The sequence below is a fragment of the Corvus cornix genome, chromosome 5, assembly GCF_000738735.6.
Source record: "Corvus cornix cornix isolate S_Up_H32 chromosome 5, ASM73873v5, whole genome shotgun sequence".
Lineage (NCBI taxonomy): Eukaryota > Metazoa > Chordata > Aves > Passeriformes > Corvidae > Corvus > Corvus cornix.
The window spans coordinates 51,260,421-51,280,380 of record NC_046335.1 but is presented as its reverse complement, the minus strand read 5'-3'; the positions used below and the strand labels follow the sequence as shown (position 1 = coordinate 51,280,380).

General features: G+C 36.2%; 1 protein-coding gene across 1 annotated transcript in view; it reads left to right on the top strand.

Annotated features, from left to right (window-relative positions):
* PDE3B (phosphodiesterase 3B) overlaps positions 1–19,960 on the top strand; it is an 82,836-nt gene that overhangs the window by 58,661 nt on the left and 4,215 nt on the right. Inside the window, exons 2-12 of the mRNA XM_010397083.3 lie at positions 5,620–5,670; positions 6,290–6,535; positions 8,980–9,125; positions 11,550–11,656; positions 11,824–12,034; positions 12,601–12,674; positions 13,192–13,295; positions 14,035–14,169; positions 16,301–16,412; positions 17,155–17,268; positions 18,917–19,116. Of these exons, the coding sequence (XP_010395385.2) occupies positions 5,620–5,670; positions 6,290–6,535; positions 8,980–9,125; positions 11,550–11,656; positions 11,824–12,034; positions 12,601–12,674; positions 13,192–13,295; positions 14,035–14,169; positions 16,301–16,412; positions 17,155–17,268; positions 18,917–19,116 (1,500 nt within the window). The remainder of the gene's footprint in view (positions 1–5,619; positions 5,671–6,289; positions 6,536–8,979; positions 9,126–11,549; positions 11,657–11,823; positions 12,035–12,600; positions 12,675–13,191; positions 13,296–14,034; positions 14,170–16,300; positions 16,413–17,154; positions 17,269–18,916; positions 19,117–19,960) is intronic.

The window sequence follows — 19,960 nt, the reverse complement described above, 5'->3', positions numbered from 1 at the left end:
ATGGATCAATCCTGTTTGAAAGGCAGTCATGAAAAGAAATGGGTATGGACCGCAACCTTTCTCATATTTTACAATAAATTTGTTTCTCATCTAGTTGTAGAATTTGGCTTTTGAGTGAGGTGATTTTTCGAGGAGTTGATTTCTGAATCAAGTTGCTATGGTGTTGGTTTCATTGTTTAGTTAATTCTATGCTTCGTTGCTATGGAAATACTTATTTACGGAGCTAATGCCTAATGGTGTCAAACAGATGCTACTGGCAACTAGGAATCCTTTATATTTGATCAATGAAAGCCTCAGTCAGAAGTAGAAACTCAATTTTGTGCTCATTTTTCTCCATTAAAATTTTGGAGCATGGAATGGAATGGATGTCCTCAAATAGGACAAGTTTTCTTTTCTTTACAAGCATTAAAGCACACATTGAATCTCCTAAAAAGTATCATCAGTGAAACGAAATCCTATTTTATGTTCAGGGAATCATACGGCAATGTTACAAATGTTAACATTGTGTGTGGCCTTAGACAGTGTGCACATCTCAGCTTGGGGCATGGAGAATAGTGTTGGTTATATTTGACTTTTAAAATTGATTTTTAGATTTCTAAGCTCTGCAATATTTTTTTTTTTGTAGCTGTGTATTTTAAATCTCTGCATAAGCATTAGTGTTGTTCTTAGTACAACTTTTCACAAACAAATAATTCTGGAGTAACTAAGCTAATATGATTTTGTATTTTATAAGTTAAATTATTAGGAAAACATCACTGCAGTTACCTAGTAAAATATACTTTGAGTTCAACATTAGCATTTAAAAAAAAATGTTTAGAAATGCTTAGTGTACTTTTATAGTAATTTCAGTGGTTTATATCTTGACAAAAGTAAAATCCATAATCTTTTGTCATGCTTAAGCCTTTGGAAGTTGAAAATAACTCCTCAAACATAACTTTAGACAAATGGAGTTGTGGTATTTGTATAAAGAAGTTCTAAAAAACCTCCACCCTCCATGGCATCAACTCTTCTGAAAGACACCTCTATTCCAGGCCCTGGAACCGCTGGGTGCGCTGAGATAGGAAAGATAACCTTTTCAATGGAAAAGTAATTAAAAACAAAACCAACCCCCCTGAAGCCCTGCTGATTTGCCTTGACTGTCTTCTCCCATTCCTCATCTGTTTTTAGTTTATTTAGACCATGCACTTCTCAGAGGAGCACTTACTGCCTTTTACTTTGTGAAAAGTAACGTTGCCACGTTCCTGCTGCTGTTGGAGCTATAAGCTGTACTAGGAAAGGCCTCGGTTACTGTTACCTCATGTATTTTTTTACGTGCTTCTGATGTTGCTAACAATGTGTGTTTTGCCAAAAGTGCCGTCCTTAAGCTTTGGTGATGGTTAGGTTTTTATTCTGGTGTTCAAATAGCAGGGCAACTCCTCTGAATTATATGGAAATATTGCTTTTATTCTTTGAGAAAACATAAGCCTGATGCCTGCTGTCAATTTTTCTCCATATATCCACTAAGTGAGAAGTATTTAAGATCTCCTGAGATTTGACTGAACACCCATAGTACTGAATACAGTGTTAATTCTTCAGAACAGCAACTTTGGGCAGAATTTGTTGAGCTTTAACAACTTTTTTAGCCTTTAAAAAAACCCTTATTTTCAGTGACGCAAATTCCTTCTCTTGACACTCTTAGGCTGTTTTGAGTGACAAGTTTCAGTTTGACCTATGCTGGCTGATGATGGCCAAATTGGGAAAGGTCACTTGTACTTAAAGGGGTTTTGTAAGCTGGCTTGTCTTTTAACCGACTGAAATTTATTTCAGAGGCTAAATAGATTCAGTTATTACAGTTAAAAGTAATACAGTCCCCGACTGTTAAAGAACAAGGCATGGTGCATGTGTGGGTTTTTTCTTGGTTAGTTTTTTTCTATTTGAAGCTATTTTCTACTGAAGCTGTCCTTCAAACCCCTGATCAGCTTGTATCAGTGATACAAAACCGGGAGAGTGTGTTCATGGCTCTCTGGATAAGCTGGGAAAACTCTGCGGTTGGACTCAGGCTGATATGAGAACTTCTCCTCCAAGCTGACTGGCAATTTCCTATGCATATTTCTGGTGGGAATGGCTATAGACTTCTTACCTTTCAGAAGTTCATCTGCAACATTAGAGCCCACTGCAGTTTGATTTTCAGAGGAGCTCCCAAACGTGCGATTGCTGTGATGTTGCCACTGACAATGGATGCTCAAAGCCCAAGTGTGTGAATTACTAAGCAGAGGTCTAAGCTGCAGCTTGGAACTTTTATGACTCAAGTCCATCCTAGATAAGGTGTTTCTTGATGGAGGAGGTGAGGGAAGAACGTTATGTGCAATGGATTACAAAATCTTAGTATTACAGATTACAGATCTTTCTGCAACAAGTCTCATGGTTGCAAAATCAGAAATTGCTGAGCCTCTGCAAAAGACCTATTTTAAGGTCTCTTGGTCTGTTCACAGTAGGTCAAAATAAATGGTGTCTTTTCACTCCTGTTGTAATATCAATGCGATATTTGTAACTTTTGTTGAAGTACAGTAATGAAAAAAAGCTTCGACTGCTAAGCTCTCAACAAAAAATAATGCCAGAAATGCTGCTTGTTTAGTATTCCAGATTTAGCTTCCAAGGCATGGAGTTAGGCTACTTAAACTAAGTCTGGTAGGTAGTGAGACAAAGTACAATTTCCTTAGTGCTAAGGAGAAAATTATTCTTTAAACAGAGAAATAGAATTTATCAGCTGTTAACCTTTAAAATAGTCACCCTCCTTGTCTTTCAAACCCTGTCAATTCTGCAGAAGGTATATTAAGGAATATTCTGCTGCTTTCTGCTCCTTTCTCCCGAAATTGTTTTTTGTGGGGGAGGCTTTCTGGATTTTGAGTGCCACCTTGTGGTGCGTTCTCAGCACCTAAGGAAAGGTAACCCTCCTTTCACTACTGACCTGCAAGGATTTGCTTAGTGTAGAGATGTACCAAGTCGGATTTACCGTGGAAAAATATTCATTGTTTAGAGATTTTCACTTTTTTCCAGTTGTGCTTAGCAGAAGAGATTGCTACTTTATACCTATAATTCTCATCAGTTCATTTTAATTACTTTGATGTGTGGCACACGGAGTGACCCCTGAAAATGTGACAGACCGTGGTAGCCTGCTAGCTGTGTTGATATACTGCTCTGTCTTCTCTCAGGAGATATGGCTTCTAATTAATGGTGATATATCATGAATTAAAGAAAAATCTGATAGCAAAGTACATGTAAACTGAAGTTCTGTTTATTTCAAAACTGTTTTAGTGTCTTTGCTGTAAAATTGGTATCAGTGGAGAAGCTTAAATCTTCTGGTTTAAATGACAACAGAAAATTTTCAGTGATGAATCCAAGCTGTGAAATTTTTCATTTAAGTAAAACTGCATAAAATTATGCCCTGCCATTTAAAATATCAAACCATTATTTGCATTGAAAGTAGATTGGAAGATTTTTCTGCCTTTTGTATACTGGGTGAGCATGGGTCACAAGAGCCTATCTATTTACCATAGTGGGACTAAAACCAAAAGGAAGGTTTTCAACCTCTTTAGTCACAAAGGTGGACCCCCGAAATTGTAGCTTATGTGAGCATATGTACATGTACATGTGGCTTAAAGGATGAATAAAGGAGTTGCAGTAAAATGTTTGGTACAGAAATTTTCTGGAGTTAGCAAGAAGTTTATTGGTTTGGTTTTTTGTTCGTTTGTTATGTTTTTTAAATTATTATTATGAGCTCATTTGCAACAAATAAATAAAATTAGCTAACATTCCACTTATTTAAAAGAAAAATAAAATAGTCCAAGAGGGAAACCTCTTTTCTGTCCTCTAATGGAGGCTGCAAGATTGCGAGCGAGCTGACGCAACTCAGTGGCCCATTAGTATCAAAGGTTACTAACACAACTAACAAAACCCATGTGGACAGCTGATCTTTGGTGCTGATTGAGTCAAAAGTTAATGAAGCAGATTAATGCAGTCTCTGTGTGCGAGGACAGAATGAAACCAAAAGATCTACTGATGTTCAATGCAGTACAGAAATGTCAATTTAGAAAGAGAAACCTCACAATGAAGAAAATTTAAAAAAAAAACCCACTTAAACAAACAAATGAAAAACCACCCCAGTCTGACAATATGTTGCTAAAACCAAATGCATCGTGGCAAAATGGGTATGGCCAGAGAATGTTGGTCATTATCTTACTGTTTGTCAGTGACAGACAGTAAAAAAAAAAACAAAACAAAAAGACATGGTAGCTAGATTAGTCACTTAGAAAAAACCCCAAACTCTCAAATACTTAAATTCTTAATTCTTGATTTTGATCTGCTTGCTTTACTCAGTATCACCCAGTATGATTTTTTGACAGAGCACAACTTACTCCCAGTCCAAGCACATGCTTCGAGGTAAATCTCTTCAGTTTTCCTAGAAGTGGATGTCATAACTACTAACTTTAAGCATAGTTTAGTGGTATCTCTGTGAAGATAACTGAAGAGAAAAAAAGCCTTTAAGTGCCTCCCTTGCCTGGGCACTGCTGACACGTCCCCACCTGTGTTTCTTTTTCGACACTTTCTGCACCTTCTTCTGGACAAGCTCCAGACTGGAACATTGTGTTTTCTCCGTGGAAGAGCTGTTAGTCCCAGAGGAACAAAAACATACCTAGATCTCACCTGTAAAAATAAGCAGAAGAGCTTCCAGGATTGCAAGATATGAACTACCAAGCGGGGTATTGGCATGTTATTTGTGCTCTGTAGCTACGCAAAAGAGTGAAAAGCTATGTTTAATTTGTGAGTACGCATTTTGCAAATGAATTAATTTATCAGAGAATAGTTAGAATCTGTCTAGAAGTCATGAAGACTGAAAGCTTTTGAAACAGAACAGACATCTGAATTTCATTTCTTGTATGTTGTTTTCATTTTTTGTCAGTATAGAAGACAAATTAAGTGAGTGCTGTTGACGTACTTGAAGCTGATAGCATCTTCAAATTGTGTTGCTGACGTTCTCTTGTGGGTTTGGTGGGTTTAGTGAGGTTATTCAGAACATGGAGCTTTGTAGCCATGTTCAAGCAAAGCCTAAAAAAACCTCCTGCAAGAAAATGTTTTTTAAAATACCAGTTTTTAACCTAAGATATTGGAGAGATTTTTACCCCCTTTAAAAGTACATTATTTAATGTAATGCTTTCTGCACTGTATTTACAAAAAATTGCTACTGTTTGAATGATTCTGGAAAGAAAAAAATATTTTTGAGGTTTTAGGCTAGATTTGCTTTTGTAAGTTGAGGTGAATAGGAGCAGGAAAGCACTGTCACCACCAAATGGAGTGTGTATGTTAAACGATTTATAAGCAATCCAAAAATATTGAAATAAGGCCGTATTATTCTGTCATCACAATATCTCTGTTGCATGCAATTTCTTCAAACTCTTCTTTAGGGCTTTTGCTGGGTAGCATTAACCAAGAATATGGCCCAAATTACATATGAAAAGATGAAGGGAGAAACATTTCTCATTGCACCACACAATCAAGATTTATGCCATTGCTGTTTTTCAGCATTAGCATATCATCTATTAATCTTTTTTTAATTATTATTATTTTTTTTAATCTTTACAGATGATACTTTGGGATTGGGATTTGAAGCAATGGTACAAGCCCTATTACCAGGTCAGTATATTATTAATTTAATTGGGGGTTTGTAAAATGTGATTGAGTACAGAGTTCACTGTAAACTGTCAAATTTCAGTTTTCTGTTGATGTTATATTTGCCTAATTTTACCCTCTGTCTCTTACATTGTAGTAAGCTCTCGTTGTTCCTGTTCAGAGAATTATGCAAACTTAAAACAAATCACTTTTTTTTGGACAATTTTTTAATAATTTCTTTCAGTAGAATCAGGGTTAATAAAAATGATGAGGCTGTGGAAATTGTACCTCTGTAAGGGGCTCCAGCAGTTTGACTGCCAAAATTTGTTGATATTGTTGGAATAAATAGAATACTAAGTTTAATGCTGAGATAAATAGAGATTAAAAAATTCAGAACAGATTTTAAATAGAAAAAAATAAACTGAAAGCTAATGTTGAGTTGTGAATTACTTTTTATTTGTGTGATAAAAACCTGCAGAAACTGCTGTCTGAATGTCTAGATGTATATATTTCCTTTGAAAGAAAAATGTTGCATTAATTTTTTAAAATTTATTTTTAAAAATTCGCAATACTTATTTAAAATAAAGTATACCATGAAGTCTTTTGACATGTTAATAGTTTGCAACACTTCCATCTATTCCAGGGTGCTGGCAGTGGAAATGGAGTTGATCTCTCAGTGCTGAACGAGGCTCGGAACATGCTCACAGAGCTCCTGAGTGACCCATCTCTTCCACCACATGTGATCTGTTCCCTTCGAAGCATTAACAGTCTCATTGGTGCTTTCTCAGGAGCATGCAGGCCAAAGGCCAGCCCATTCACACCATTTCCTGGCTTCTTCCCCTGTCCTGAAATAGAGGATCCTGCTGAAAAAGACCGGAAGCTGCTCAAGGTCAAATGGCTTTCATTTTCATTCACGTGTATGTTGCAATTAAACAAAAATAAATAGATAAAGAAAAATTCATCTGGAAAGAATGCTCCTGTATGTGTAGTAGGTTCTCTACTGAGTACCCGTGGACAATGTTTAAGGTTGAAAGAGAGCAGCTGTGAAAACACATTGAATGAAATCGAGATAGGTACCAAAATGCAAATTTAAGTGGTTGATGGATAGACAGGTACAAGCACTGGTCTGCACCCTGACAACATCATTCCTCAAAATAACAGCAAATATAAACTGAAGATGTTACAGTCTCATGATATGGGACAAACAGGGCTGCTTTTGATTCTTCCACATTCTTTATCTAACTATTACTGTCAGATTGGCTTTTTCATTGACCTTTCTTCCCCAAGAAATTTGCTCTTGTGGACAGCAAACCAGCCATCAGCCAGAAGCAAATCAGCTATGTCAAAGGAAAAGTTCCCTTTTCTCTTCAACAAATTACTTTTTGTAAAATCCGCAGTCACTTCTCCATTACCCTGCGTTAGCAAGTGAAAGCAAAAATGTAGTTACTACATGATACACTAAGGAATGTGGTGGAAAAACATCACAATATAGAAACTCAGCTGCAGAGCACCAGAGCCAGTAATTCCAGCCCAGTACTGACAGCTTGAGGCTGTTCATTGTGGAGGCTGCTCTGGAACATGCCCTTGAGGTGTTTACCTTTCCAGGAAGTGGGAGGCTTGGCCCAAACTGATCATCTTACTGGCTTAGTATTTTGGAGCCAGATTCAGATCGTGAAATGTCTGTTGGGAGCCATATTTTTGGGGAAAAAACTCAGTGTCTGCAGGTTACTCTGGTGGAAGATCCTGCAGAATCACTGCAGTATGAAATTCTTCAGAATGTCACATGGATACCTGCAGAAATCAGTTGGACAGGGATCACAGTCATTCAGGATGTTTTTCTTTGTGGATTTCTTTAAAAGCCACTAAGGATTTGTATACCTTTTGTTTTTTAAAATTTCTTTATAGCTAGTCAAAATAGTGTGAAATGAAAAGTATTCATTGCTGGGGATGAGTTATGAAGACTATGTGAGATTGAAAGGATATGTTTTTTCACAGCTATTCTCTTTTTCTCCTTCCGAAAAGTAACTTTTCCCTCAAATTTTGGGGGGTTTCTGTATAGAAATTTTCCTAGGGCTTGCCACTATCATTCAATGATTTTTTGGCTTTGGTGTATGTTTAAGAGTAAAGCCCAAGTATTTCCCCCTATGTGTTACTGCAAGAGAAAAATTTCTTTTTCTTCCAAAAAGCAGGTAAGTGAGCACAAACTCCAAAGAAAATAATATGAAAGTATTTCTTCAAAATGGGCTCTCTTGAAAGGTTCCCATTCTCTCTTTCCCTGACTCAGAATATAAAAGGTCTCCTCCATGAGTTTTTTCTGCTGATTATGTACATCTTTATTTCTCTTCCCTGACTGGCTTCCAAAGTTGGTTCAGTTATAATTTTCAAGTTGATTGAGGGGGTCATCAAGTTGATCAGAGGGACGGAGCACCTCTCCTACAAGGAAAGGTTGAGAGAATTGGATTTGTTCAGCCTGGAGAAGGCTTTGGGGTGACCTAATTGTGGTCTTCCAGTACCTGAAAGGAGCCTGCAGGAAAGGTGGAGAGGGATTATTTACATGAGCATGTAGTGACAGGACAAGGGGGAATGGCTTCAAACTGAAAGAGGGCCGGGTTAGATTGGATATTAGGCCAGGTTGGATTGCACTCTGAGCAACCTGGTCTAGGGAAAGGTGCTCCTGCCCACAGCAGGGTGGGTGGAACTAGAGGATCTTTAAGGTCCCTTCCAACACAAGCTGTTCTATGATTCAGTGGTGAGCTGCCTGTTCTCCTTGATAGGAAAGGAATTAAAAACAAGGAAAGAATGCAACTGAAACTGGGCTTCAGACCTTGGGCTGGTCATAACTGGTTATCTAACACTAGCCTTTTCCCTTGGGTTTCTAGGAAGCATGAACTGCCCAGTACTCAGAAAAATTAAAAAAAAAGAAAGAAAATTAATTCTGTCACAAAAAATGTTGCAAGGCTGCTCTGTGAGAGAAACACTTTCCACTGTCATCATGACTGTCCCTAGAGTGTCCCCAGCTCTCCTAGTGTATGGCAGCAGAATGCTTGCCGGATGGGTGGATTGCTGCTGTTATTATCAGTCATGATTTGAACAGTTTTCACAATTTAGGCAAATAAAAGTTGTCTAGGCAAACCCCTGAGTATTCATATCTCTTGTCTCTTGTTGCCCTTGGAAGACCCCCACCTGGAGTAAGATACCACACCTGTGGCAAGATACCACGTCAGCTGTTTCACTATAAAAATAAGCAATAAATAGCCCTTACAAACCATAAATAAGATTTTAACGTCTGTTTTAACTTCCATGGGTTTTAACCATGGCCAAATTACTCCACAGGGATTAACTAGCAGGAGCAGCCTGCCAACCCCACAGCTGAGACGATCTTCAGGAGTTTCTGGCTTGTCACCTATAGAATCAACATCATCTAGATGGGAACGGAGTAACATTAGCAAGAGATCCCATCAGGAGTATAACACACCAAGGTAAGCACTGAACAGCATTTTAAGGGCAATAATAGTGCTGGAACTTGGCAGAAGTATTTGAGGTAAAGTCTTGTGAATTAAGTCTCCAAATTCTGCCAGCATAAACTGGAAAAGTTAATTATGTACTATGCTTTGTAACTCGGGTTGATCTTAAGTAGAAATCAGGTCATTTTGAGGTTAAATAGTCTGCTCTGTCATAATAAGTAGGCCTTTGAGTAGGAAATGAAAAAAAGGTCCAACATACATGATTGCAAAACAAACTAGTTTAGTGTCTAAACTTGTACTGACTTCCTCCTTCTTTTTATTTAAAATATGTATCACTTGCCAACTTCCATATACCCATATATAACTAAAATGTGAGACAATTTTCTTGTGGTTGGGAGCCACTGTTTTGTGTATTACAATGTTTATTGTTCCTCCAGTCATCAAGCAAGATGTGAAACAGATTAAGGCAGTCATCTCTTCTCTTCTTGTTAATCAATATGGTACAAAGAGAGCTTTTATTTCCAGAGTTGAGATAACATTCTGAATTAGGATTAAAATAAATGTTTTTTTTTCTTTTTGTGTAAAGTTGTATATTAGTGAAAATTCGCACATTTAATTTTATTAAATGTATGAATGTGTATATCTTTGCTCTGGAAATCTGTAAAAATGGATGGAGTTCTGCTTTCATTGGTTTTCTTGGTTTTTTAATTTTTTTGTGTTTTTTGTTTGTTTTTGTTTTGTTTGGGGGTTTTTGTTGTTTTTTTTCTTTAAATGGTTCTACATAGGTCATAAGGAAAGTATAACAGATGCATTTTTAAAAAAGAAAATGTGAGTTAAGCTGATAACCGCTAATTATTAGTAGAGGATGGAAATTCATATACACACATGCAAGAATTTACTTGTCAGTATTATATTTAATTTTAAAGTGAACCATTTAAATAATCTGGCCCAGTGTTTTTCTTCTCCTTGAGTAAAATATGAGCTTTAAGTTTTTACGTTGTAAAACTTAATTGTGGGTTGTGTATAAAGCACAATTGAATGTTCTAATATGAGCACTGGTAATCATGTAAAGATTATATTTTGATGCTGATTTGGTTGCCAGTGTCCAGACAAACCTCCTCAGTTGTATCCTCGGGAAATAACCAGGGACCAGAGAAATTGCTTCAACCTTAGCAACCATGGGATTTCAATCTGAGGCCCAGCCCTCCTGCTGCAGTCTCAATGTATATTTACAGAGGGTTTCCTTACTTTCCTTACTGTTCAAAAGCAGCTCTTGGGAGCATCTGTTTTATTTGTATGCAGATTTTTTGATGTGGTTTCTCATTCAAACACTAGCTCAAAATGTAAAGAAGTTCTTCCTCATGTTGAGGTGAAACTTCTCATGTTCTGGTTTATGGCCATCGCTCCTCATCCTCTTTCTGGGTGCCACTGAAGAGAATCTGGCACCATCCTCTTAGCCCACCTTTGAGATATTTATATGCACTGATGAGATCCCCTTTCAGCCTTCTCTGGACTAAACAGGCCCAGCTTCTGCAGTTTCTCCTCATAAGGGAGATGCTCCAGACCCTTCATCCCCTTTGTGGCTTCTGCTGGACCCTCTCCAGTGGGTGTAGATACACAGAAACAAATCCATGTTTATTCTTTAACTCATTTTTCATATTCATATATTTAAACTAGTGATGGGAGATCAAGTATTATTTCTGTATTGGACTTTTTTTGCAATCGGCTTAAGAAAGATTAAATCTGTTTTGGTAAATACTGCTTTCCCCTCCTGAAGAGAAATAGTTTTAAATTAACTATTTTCACGTTGAAGTGCGCATATGCAATTATTTTTAGTTGCATATTACATTTCTGCTCACTAAAGCAAATAGAATTTTAAATTATGGCATGAAATTTCGTCTCTGCAACAGCAGATGGCAGAATTGAGCAATTGAGTTGAACGATTTGGCCACTGAAGCAAAATATGATTCGATGTCAAAAATAGCTTTGGTTTTAAGTTTATACTAAATAAAATAATTAATTGAATATGCAGAATTTATTTGAAAACCGCTGTGGCTGTGTGAGGTTCTCAGTGTGTTTCCAAAGTAATCAATCCTCAGATCTGTTCGGAAACAGCCTGCTTCAAATGTTCAAGGAAAGTAGCGTGTTAGAAAGTAAAACCTATCACACATAGTCTGAGTATATTTATTGTGTCATTTTAGGACTGTGTAAAGTTTTTTGTTGCTTTCAGTCAGTACACAGCAGTTTTTATTTCATGTGATTGACATATTTTCTAGCTGGTCTTGAATTTGCCTGCTTTGTAGTATTCTCTCTTTCTTGAATGGTGGTGGACATGTCACAGGGCAGTATACCTATTTTAAAAGGATTTTATTTAATAAAAATGGAAGAAAAACTAGGAAAGACATAAAAAAAAATTCTTACTGTTTTTTTTCTTTTCAGCCAAGGATCTCACTCAAATGGGTCTTTTGGTGCAAACTTGCTGACAATACCAAAGCAAAGATCATCCTCTGTGACACTGACCCATCACATGGGTCCCAGACGAGCAGGTAAGACCACGCAATTTGTACAGTAACAAGATGGTACATCAAGGGGTTTTTCATCAAAACACAGCACTAAAATAACATTAGTATGTCCCTTGTTGTTTAAATCCAGTCTTGGTAAACAGCAACAACTTCACTGTCATCTGAACCCCATGCAATGTTTGTTTTGGAAGGTGCTTCTCCCGGCCTGAGTCCCGTGGGGTCACCGAGTCACGGATCTGTCTCCAGTGGGGCTTTCAGCAACTGGTCACCTGTCGAGTTCCCTGACACTGCTGATTTCCTCACAAAACCAAGCATTAATATACACAAGGCTCCAGGACACACATCTAGCTCTCCAGATTTTCAGCAGCCAGTTAAAACACCTGTAGGTTATATGTGCAGCAGGTACTGTAAACTCTGTTATAGTTTCAGTCACTTCATATCTGTTGAAAGGAATGCAATTAAAATGAAAACCAAAAACAAAAAAAAGCAAAAAAATAAAGCAAGACCTGTGCACCTACTAGGATTGAAAAAGGCACAAGATCTCAAAATAATCTGTAACTGTTATCCAGGGGAGAATAAAGAATGCTGAATGTATGTCACTGCTTTGCCATGGCCCATCCTTCTCAGCAGCTGTTTTGTAGAGGAACAATATTCTATGGAATTTTAGAAAAGGAGGGTTTCTTACTTGGGAATTGAAGTCTGTGTTTCTGAATACCCTCTTAGTTATGAGCTCTACTTTATTAATTCAGAGGTCTAAGTCTGGGGGAGGTGATGGTTGATTGTTATCCAAGGACAGACTAAATCTATGTGTGCCAAATTTAAGAGAAAACACTAAGGTCAGTTGTTGAAGAAATCTTCACAAGCCTTTTTTTTAAAAAGTAATCTGCAGATATTTTTCAGTAGAAGACAGCAGTAGCAAAAGAAGAAAGTTACTGAATGTTGTAAATATTTTTCATGTATTCTGTAAGCTGTGGACGTCAGATACTCAAGCCTGTTCCAATACCAGAACCAGAATTTGCAGAATACAGAGACAGAAAATCAGGTGGGATTTCGAAATAGACGAATACTTGATATCAACTTGCTGCTTTTTTTTTGAAAGCCAGTTAAATTAAAATTTTATTATTTCTACATAATTTTTTTCCTATATTTTAACCTATGTGTGTATTTGACTTTGTTTTGTGTTTTAGAATAATCAAAATAATACAAAATATTGCCTGCTCCATAGTAAGGATTTTAAAACAGGCTTCCACTAATACCTTTATAGATCTGTACTCCATATATCAAACAAGTGCTCTACCAACTAAGCTAAACTGATCACTGAACCAATTTTTGCAAATAAAAGCAATGCTTTTAGCTTTTCTTAATGTTCAAATAGGTTTTGTCTAATAAATTTTGTCCTTTACAACTCTTTTTGCATATTTCTTAAATTAAATGGTTTAGAAACAAGCTATTACTTTTATTTCTGTGACAAATCTGTATGATCAGTCCAAAAATTATTAGACAGTAGTAATTTACAAATAAATTATTGATATAGTATTTCTGTATGTGCTTTCTTTAAGGTGAAATTGCAAGTGCTAATGCTTCAAAAGAATCTTTCCACCATATGGAGGAGAGGAAAGATGGAAGGAAGGAAATGATTGATCAAACACAAAATAAACTGCTTGTAAGCATGTAATTGCAAAAAACCACTTGCAGTAACTTTTCTCAATTCAGTATTTCTTTGTAATTCCTAACTTGCTGTGAAGGGGCCCTTGCATTGCTAAAATAGTAATTTCCAAAGGGTGGTGGTACATGGGAGTTCAAATTTTCCTTTAACAACTGTTTATTTCTATCTTGCATAAATGTCCCTAGCAAATGATAGGAAAGGTTGTGATTGTATTGATTTTGTTGATCACTATTGATTTGTGTAGATTTAATGTTGAGGGGGTATGCTCAAACACTGGTTGGCTGGTATTTTCCTTTGGAAGTTTATGAAAGATGCAGCAGTTCCAGTGAGACTTACAAAGGAATGCTCAATACAGTGCTATTAACATTTTGGGTTTATAAATCAGGTGTTTTTAAAGCTCGTCCAATTAACAAAATCTTAAAGCTCAGTAAATCTTGGGTTAGCCTATGCATATTTTGGCTTGGTTTTAACTCATCTTGCTTAAAAACAAATAAGAAGGAAAATCTACTGCCATCTCAGAAAGCCCTGGAATTTGCTGCCCAAAACAGGAGAAGTCAAGCCTTTAACTGTGCTATTTGTGATATTGATTTATGATTTTTTCATAGCCGTAGTTGCAGCACCATTCAATAAATTCACAAATGATTTATCATTTTCAAGGCTTTTTTTTGCCAACACAACTGATAAATTAGTTTTCGTTGTTATTTTAGAGATGATAAAGTATCTTAATCTCATACAGGTGGAACAGAGCTCTTCATTAGAAACAATGTTATTAGACCATGATTCACTAATGGAGAAAATGAACAATTGGAATTTCCAAATTTTTGACCTTGTAAAAGAAATGGGAGATCAGTCTGGAAGGATCCTTAGCCAGGTTTGTTGTCTTTTATTATACGAGGGAGGGTATGTAAAGGTGTCATGCTTCTGTATTTTATTTAAACCATGAAGAAGTTTTGCAGTGCACATATGTGTGAATGCTATCTTAAAAAGCAGAAATATGACTTCTCATGTACTCCATGTCATTGTAAACCATAAAAAATGGTTTATCTATAGAGAACATGCTCCAGTTTTTCTGAATTTTATTCTCAATGTACATAGGTTAGACTCACACTGACTGGGTTTTATCACAATATGCCATTGCCTGTGCAAAATTACCTCCTGCTTTCAGAATTACTACTCTGTTTATCAACCATTTCTCTTTTCTTTATTTCAGTAAAATATTTCTGCCAGCGCTACCCCCGTGAGGGAAGAGAAGTGATCTCTTAGGCAGTCTTTTGCCTCTTGATCCTACAAACAGTGGGATGTTTTTTCCATGCTGCTTTCTGCACGTAGTATCCCTTTTATCTCTTTCTGACTACTACTAAGCTCTTCCATGCAGTTTCATTTTGCTGAAGCCAAACCTGCTGGCAGGTGCAAGAATAGGATTCTGTTTGCTCTTCCCCAGCTTCTCCCATTCATCAAGGTCATCTGGAAGCTTCTGTCTCCTTCCTTAGGGTGGATTTAGCAATCGTGGAGCTTCTGATCTGACCATTAAATAGTTTTATTTCCAGTATCTTAGTTTTCCACTCTGGAACAGAACACGTCACTTTTGTTCAAGGTCAGTGTTAGGAACAATCAGCTGGAGGGAAGGAAACAAGTTGGAAGCAATCTGATGCAGTTGGAATCACAGGCCTGCCCCTGGACTGAAGTCAGGAAACACCAATGGGAATAATTTAATTCTTGTTATTAGACACCATCTTTTCTTTCATAATACACAGTACTTTGGTGGTTTTGGTTTGGTTTTTTTTTTAATATTCAATTAGTCTTTGTTGATCAAATGTTTTCAGGTCTTTTGTCACCCAAGTTAGTGACAAGTGTTAATGTACAGACTAGAATGCCCCAAACCACTTTTGAGTGGTTTTTCTAGTGCAGGATACTCAGTGATCCACACGGGCTTGCATTCCATTTGTGTGCAGAGGAACTCTAGGGCAGAGTTCACACCTCTATGTACTTTGGTGTACAGGCCTTAACTCTACCAGAATTTCTGTACTAGTTCTTCCTGAGATTGTGTGTGTGTTGTTACTTCTCCTCCTCCCACCCCAGAGCTTCTGCCTGTTGCGCTCTAAGCACCTGATTAATTTCTTATTTAGCAGCCAATTAAAAAGTGCATTTTACCCTCATCAGTTATAAGGTTCTCAGACTGGGTATGTGAAAGGGGAAAGGTTGGGCCAGGTGGAAGGAGTGATGTCTCCTTCTTTTGCTGCTCCTGTTCCTGTGAGCACCTCTCACATTTCAGAACTTCTTGTTCCTCTGCTATGTCTAGGAAAAAAAGTTATAAAAATGAGTAGCAGTGACTTGTTTTAAAAAATATTTTTAGCCTTGGGGGGGCGGGATTAGGCTTTGAAGTACACTAAGTTCTCCATGTAAACCGTAACATATGCTTCATATACATAATTGGATATTCTGAGTACCTTTTTGAAATACTTATTCATTTACCAGCTAGTTTTGTTAAAAACACTCAAGTCATAATAAACACAAGAACTAGGATCTCTTTGTCAAAGTCTCAAAAATAACCACAGTGTTGAGGGGCTGGTGCTGTTTGTTTCTCTTTGTTTTATTGTTAATGACTCTGCTGCTATAATTAAGTAATTCAAAGTTTTGAATAATAAATCAGAATGTAAATTTCTTCTTTTTAGGTCGCTAACGGAATAAAGCAGGACTTACTTAGCCTTACGAAAAAATTTTGGCAATATTATTAAAAATAATCAGTTGTGCATAGAATTTATCAGTAAGGAAATAAAAGCTTTTATTATTGAGAGGATCATAAAAATACACATTTTTGCGCTAAAAATTTATTAAATATATCTCTATGACAATAGCATTCTGATAATCTTTAGTGGAATTTCAGTAATTTCAAAGTCTGTTGGCACGTAAAATTTTAAAAACAAGAATATTCTCAAAGTTGAAAAAGCTGAACATGCATTGGTATACCTTTCAGAATTCAATTAATATTAATCTTTGTTTAGGTAACTTATAGCTTGTTTCGAGACACTGGCTTGTTTGAAATTTTCAAAATCCCCACTCAAGAGTTCATGAATTACTTCTGCGCGCTAGAAAACGGCTACCGGGATATTCCCTGTAAGTACTCCCTGGCTGCACGTGGAATTTTATATCAGTGTGTCTCCTCCAGTGTGTGCATTTGTATTGGTAGGCAGTGTCTGAGCTTAGTGTGTTTTTAATGAATACACTTGACAGAACTTGGAACTGCTCTAATGAATTGTAGGACAAAGTGGGTAGACTCTAAAACCGAATTTGTTAATTTGCAGTTTGAAGATAATCTTAAAGAATTTGAATTAGTGGTTGAATCAAACATACTGAAGTCACTTGGAGAATATTTGCTGACTTAACAGAAATTTGGCTTAGGTCCTTAATAAAATGAGAAGCAAATAGAGAATTTTGATGGTAGTTGTTCATCTTGCTGTGTAGAGCAGCCAAATTTATTGGAAAACAAAGCAAGAAACACACTTCCCCACTCCACAGATGTTTCCCCAGCCCAGGTGCTCGTAGGTGTTAGATTGCAAGCTGTGCTTGCTTCTCACCATGGTTGATTTAAAAGGACATTTAATCCCTTCCTGAGGCCCAGGTAGGATGAAGTGTGCATAGACTTGAATGCTTGATGTCTATCTAATTTCCCTCTTAAAAGTGTTCAGTGATACATATATCCTCTACTAACAGCTTAAATACAATTTTTCCTTTTATATTTAATCAATTTAATCACATAATACATTTTGTACTTGTTTTGTTTTCTTTTGTTGTTGTTGTTGTTCTTTTTGATGACATTTCAGATAACATTTCTTCATTGTATCTTGCTGATTTTCAGACCACAATCGTATCCATGCCACGGATGTTCTCCATGCAGTGTGGTATCTGACAACACGGCCCATTCCTGGATTTCAGCAAATCCGTAGTGAGCATATAATGGAGACTGATATAGGTATGCATTCACATCAGTTAATTTTGTTTTGCTGAAGAATGTTTTAATGAAACTACAGCAGGTAAACCAAATTATTCTGGAAGAAAAGATCTAATTATTCTTGTGACTCACTTTTTTTTTTTTTTTTTTTTTTTTTTGTGCTTTAATATAAGGCAGTAGAAAAAAATTACAAAGCACACACCGTTCAGAAATATCATGCAATTGACTTTTAGAAAAATTATTAGATGAGTAATGGTTAGTTTGTTAGCCAAGAAAACTGGTTCACTTAATAAATTTTCTATGCTGAATGAAGTCTCTGTTTCCTGCCATAGTCAGGGGTATTTTTAGCATTTGAAATACGTTAGACTAATATTTCTTAATTTTTTGGAAAGTTAAACAGACCAAAGAAAAAATACCAAAGTATTTAACGTAATTGAAGTTCTCCTTAATGGCTTTAGTATAAAAATTAATACTTCAGAATTTTCTATTAGGTGTCACATGCAGACTTTCAGGCAGGGAAGTGACCACCCTACCAATAACTGTGTAAGAGCATCCCTGAAAGAGTAATACAGACTCCAAATTCAAATTTTGTGTGTCATTACTTCCAATGACGCTTGCTTTTGTGTTGTCTATGACTTCATAGTACTAACTTTTTAATTAAGAATTTGTAATTTTTACCAAAATCTTTCCTGTAAGTGAAGGATTAAAAAAAAAAAAAAAAAAAAAAAAAAAAAAAGAAGATTGTAAACATAGACTTTGATGCTAAATGGTTTGTATTTTGGAAAAATGAAGAGAGGAAATCAAACTCTCTTCAAGAACTGTGCTTTATATGTGTAGTAGAAAAAGACAAGACATGAGTTGTGTGGCTTTTAAAAGGCTGGAATTTTCTCATTTTTTCCAAGTTTGTCCATATCTACAGATTGCACCTTTTCTTTCTCCAAGTGTTAAATGGATTGGGACTGGAGACTTAACTGGAGAAAAGTGATAAAAATAATTTTGTTCCCTTCTACAAAAAAAAAGCAAAATTAAAATAAGAAATTATAGTCTTATTGCTTGGAACCTCTTCCAGTGTAAGTAGTTTCAGGATTTCAATCCTTGCTTATTTTATGAGGGAAAAGGAGTTCCTCTTATATTATGCACTGATGAAATAAGTGCTATTCCTTTTTATTTTTCTTTAAGTAGTGACTTTGTCACTAGAAAAAGAAAAAAGAAAGAGAAGAATAAAACTGTGAATCTTATCATGCAAATACTTCTAACTTCATGCAGTTAGTTCCTTTTGTGGTAGTTTCCACTGCCCTCGCCAAGGTTTTCCTGTAGGTTTGCAAGTTCAAGAAATGGGAAAATTATAGAAATACTAAGGAAGGTGCTGATTGATCTTTTCTTGGACTAATTGAGGTTGGAGACAAACAGTAGAACGTTCTGTTAGTGCTACAAATTTGCAACTCGATGGCATTTCAGCTTTTCTTCAAATTTGTTAATTTATCTATAAATTTGACTTTTTCTTTTTCAAAATATAAGTCTCTGCCAATTATTCAGCTTCATGACAGCAAGGATAAAAATACCATGTTTACAACAGTGTCTGGCTGCATCATTCATAATGTATTACAGATATGAATGAAATACCATTCTAAAAAATCTTCTATTTTTTGTACTTTGATTTTTTTTTTAGATGAAGCCAGTGGTATTGCCCCTGTTCAAGTCAGCTACACTTCTTCAAAAAGCTGTCCTATTGTTGATGACAGTTATGGCTGTCTGGCATCAAACATTCCTGCTTTGGAATTGATGGCTTTGTATGTAGCAGCTGCCATGCACGACTATGACCATCCTGGACGTACAAATGCTTTTCTAGTGGCCACAAATGCACCTCAGGTAAGAACCTCTTTAAGCAGAAACTTATTTGTTTCTGTTTGAAATCAGTACAAAGAAATTTCTTCTATTCTATATCCCTAAAGAAGTTATTTAGGATTTAAGTGTTTAAGGCCCAATTTAAGGAATGGGGAAATTAATGTGTACTGTACATGTGTAATATTGTTATTTTTCTACCCTGTTAAATTGTGGTGTGTTTTGTATGTATTGGTTGTATATGCATGTAGAAACAACTTTCAACTTGCAAAAATGAAAATAACAACCTAAACCAGTGCAGGACAGAGTAAAGGATTATTTCATAGAGAGCTGGCCCTAGGTCTGTCTAAGCAACTCTGATGGCTCTTTGGATCTCTCTTAGTAAGGTATGGACAGGAAACTTAAATAATAATTACAACACCAATAACAACAATAGATCAGAAACTGGAACTGCTTGTTAGGAGATAAAAACTTAGAAAGGGAACTTTCCAATCAGTTTTCAACAACTCCTTTTTACAAAGAGAGTTTAGGATGTAGGCAGAGATGTATTTCTGCTGAAAATAGCATGCAAGGAAGCAGAAAAGCAAACAACACAGACACCCATCACCAAGTTTCAAAAATATAAGCATTCTTTGAAAAACTGCAAAAAGCATCGACAAAATGAAGGTTTCTTTCAGGTTCTGTTTCATCTATACAGGATTAATTATTTATAGAGTGTTTTATATAAACATGGAAGCTGTGAGTAAAATCCGCTGCTGCTTTTATATTTTAGTTAGCTTTATGCATCAGCATTAAACATAGCACTTTGAAAACTAGTGATACTTTGCACCATTTCCCAGTAATGACAGCTCTTATATGTTTTGTATGTTTT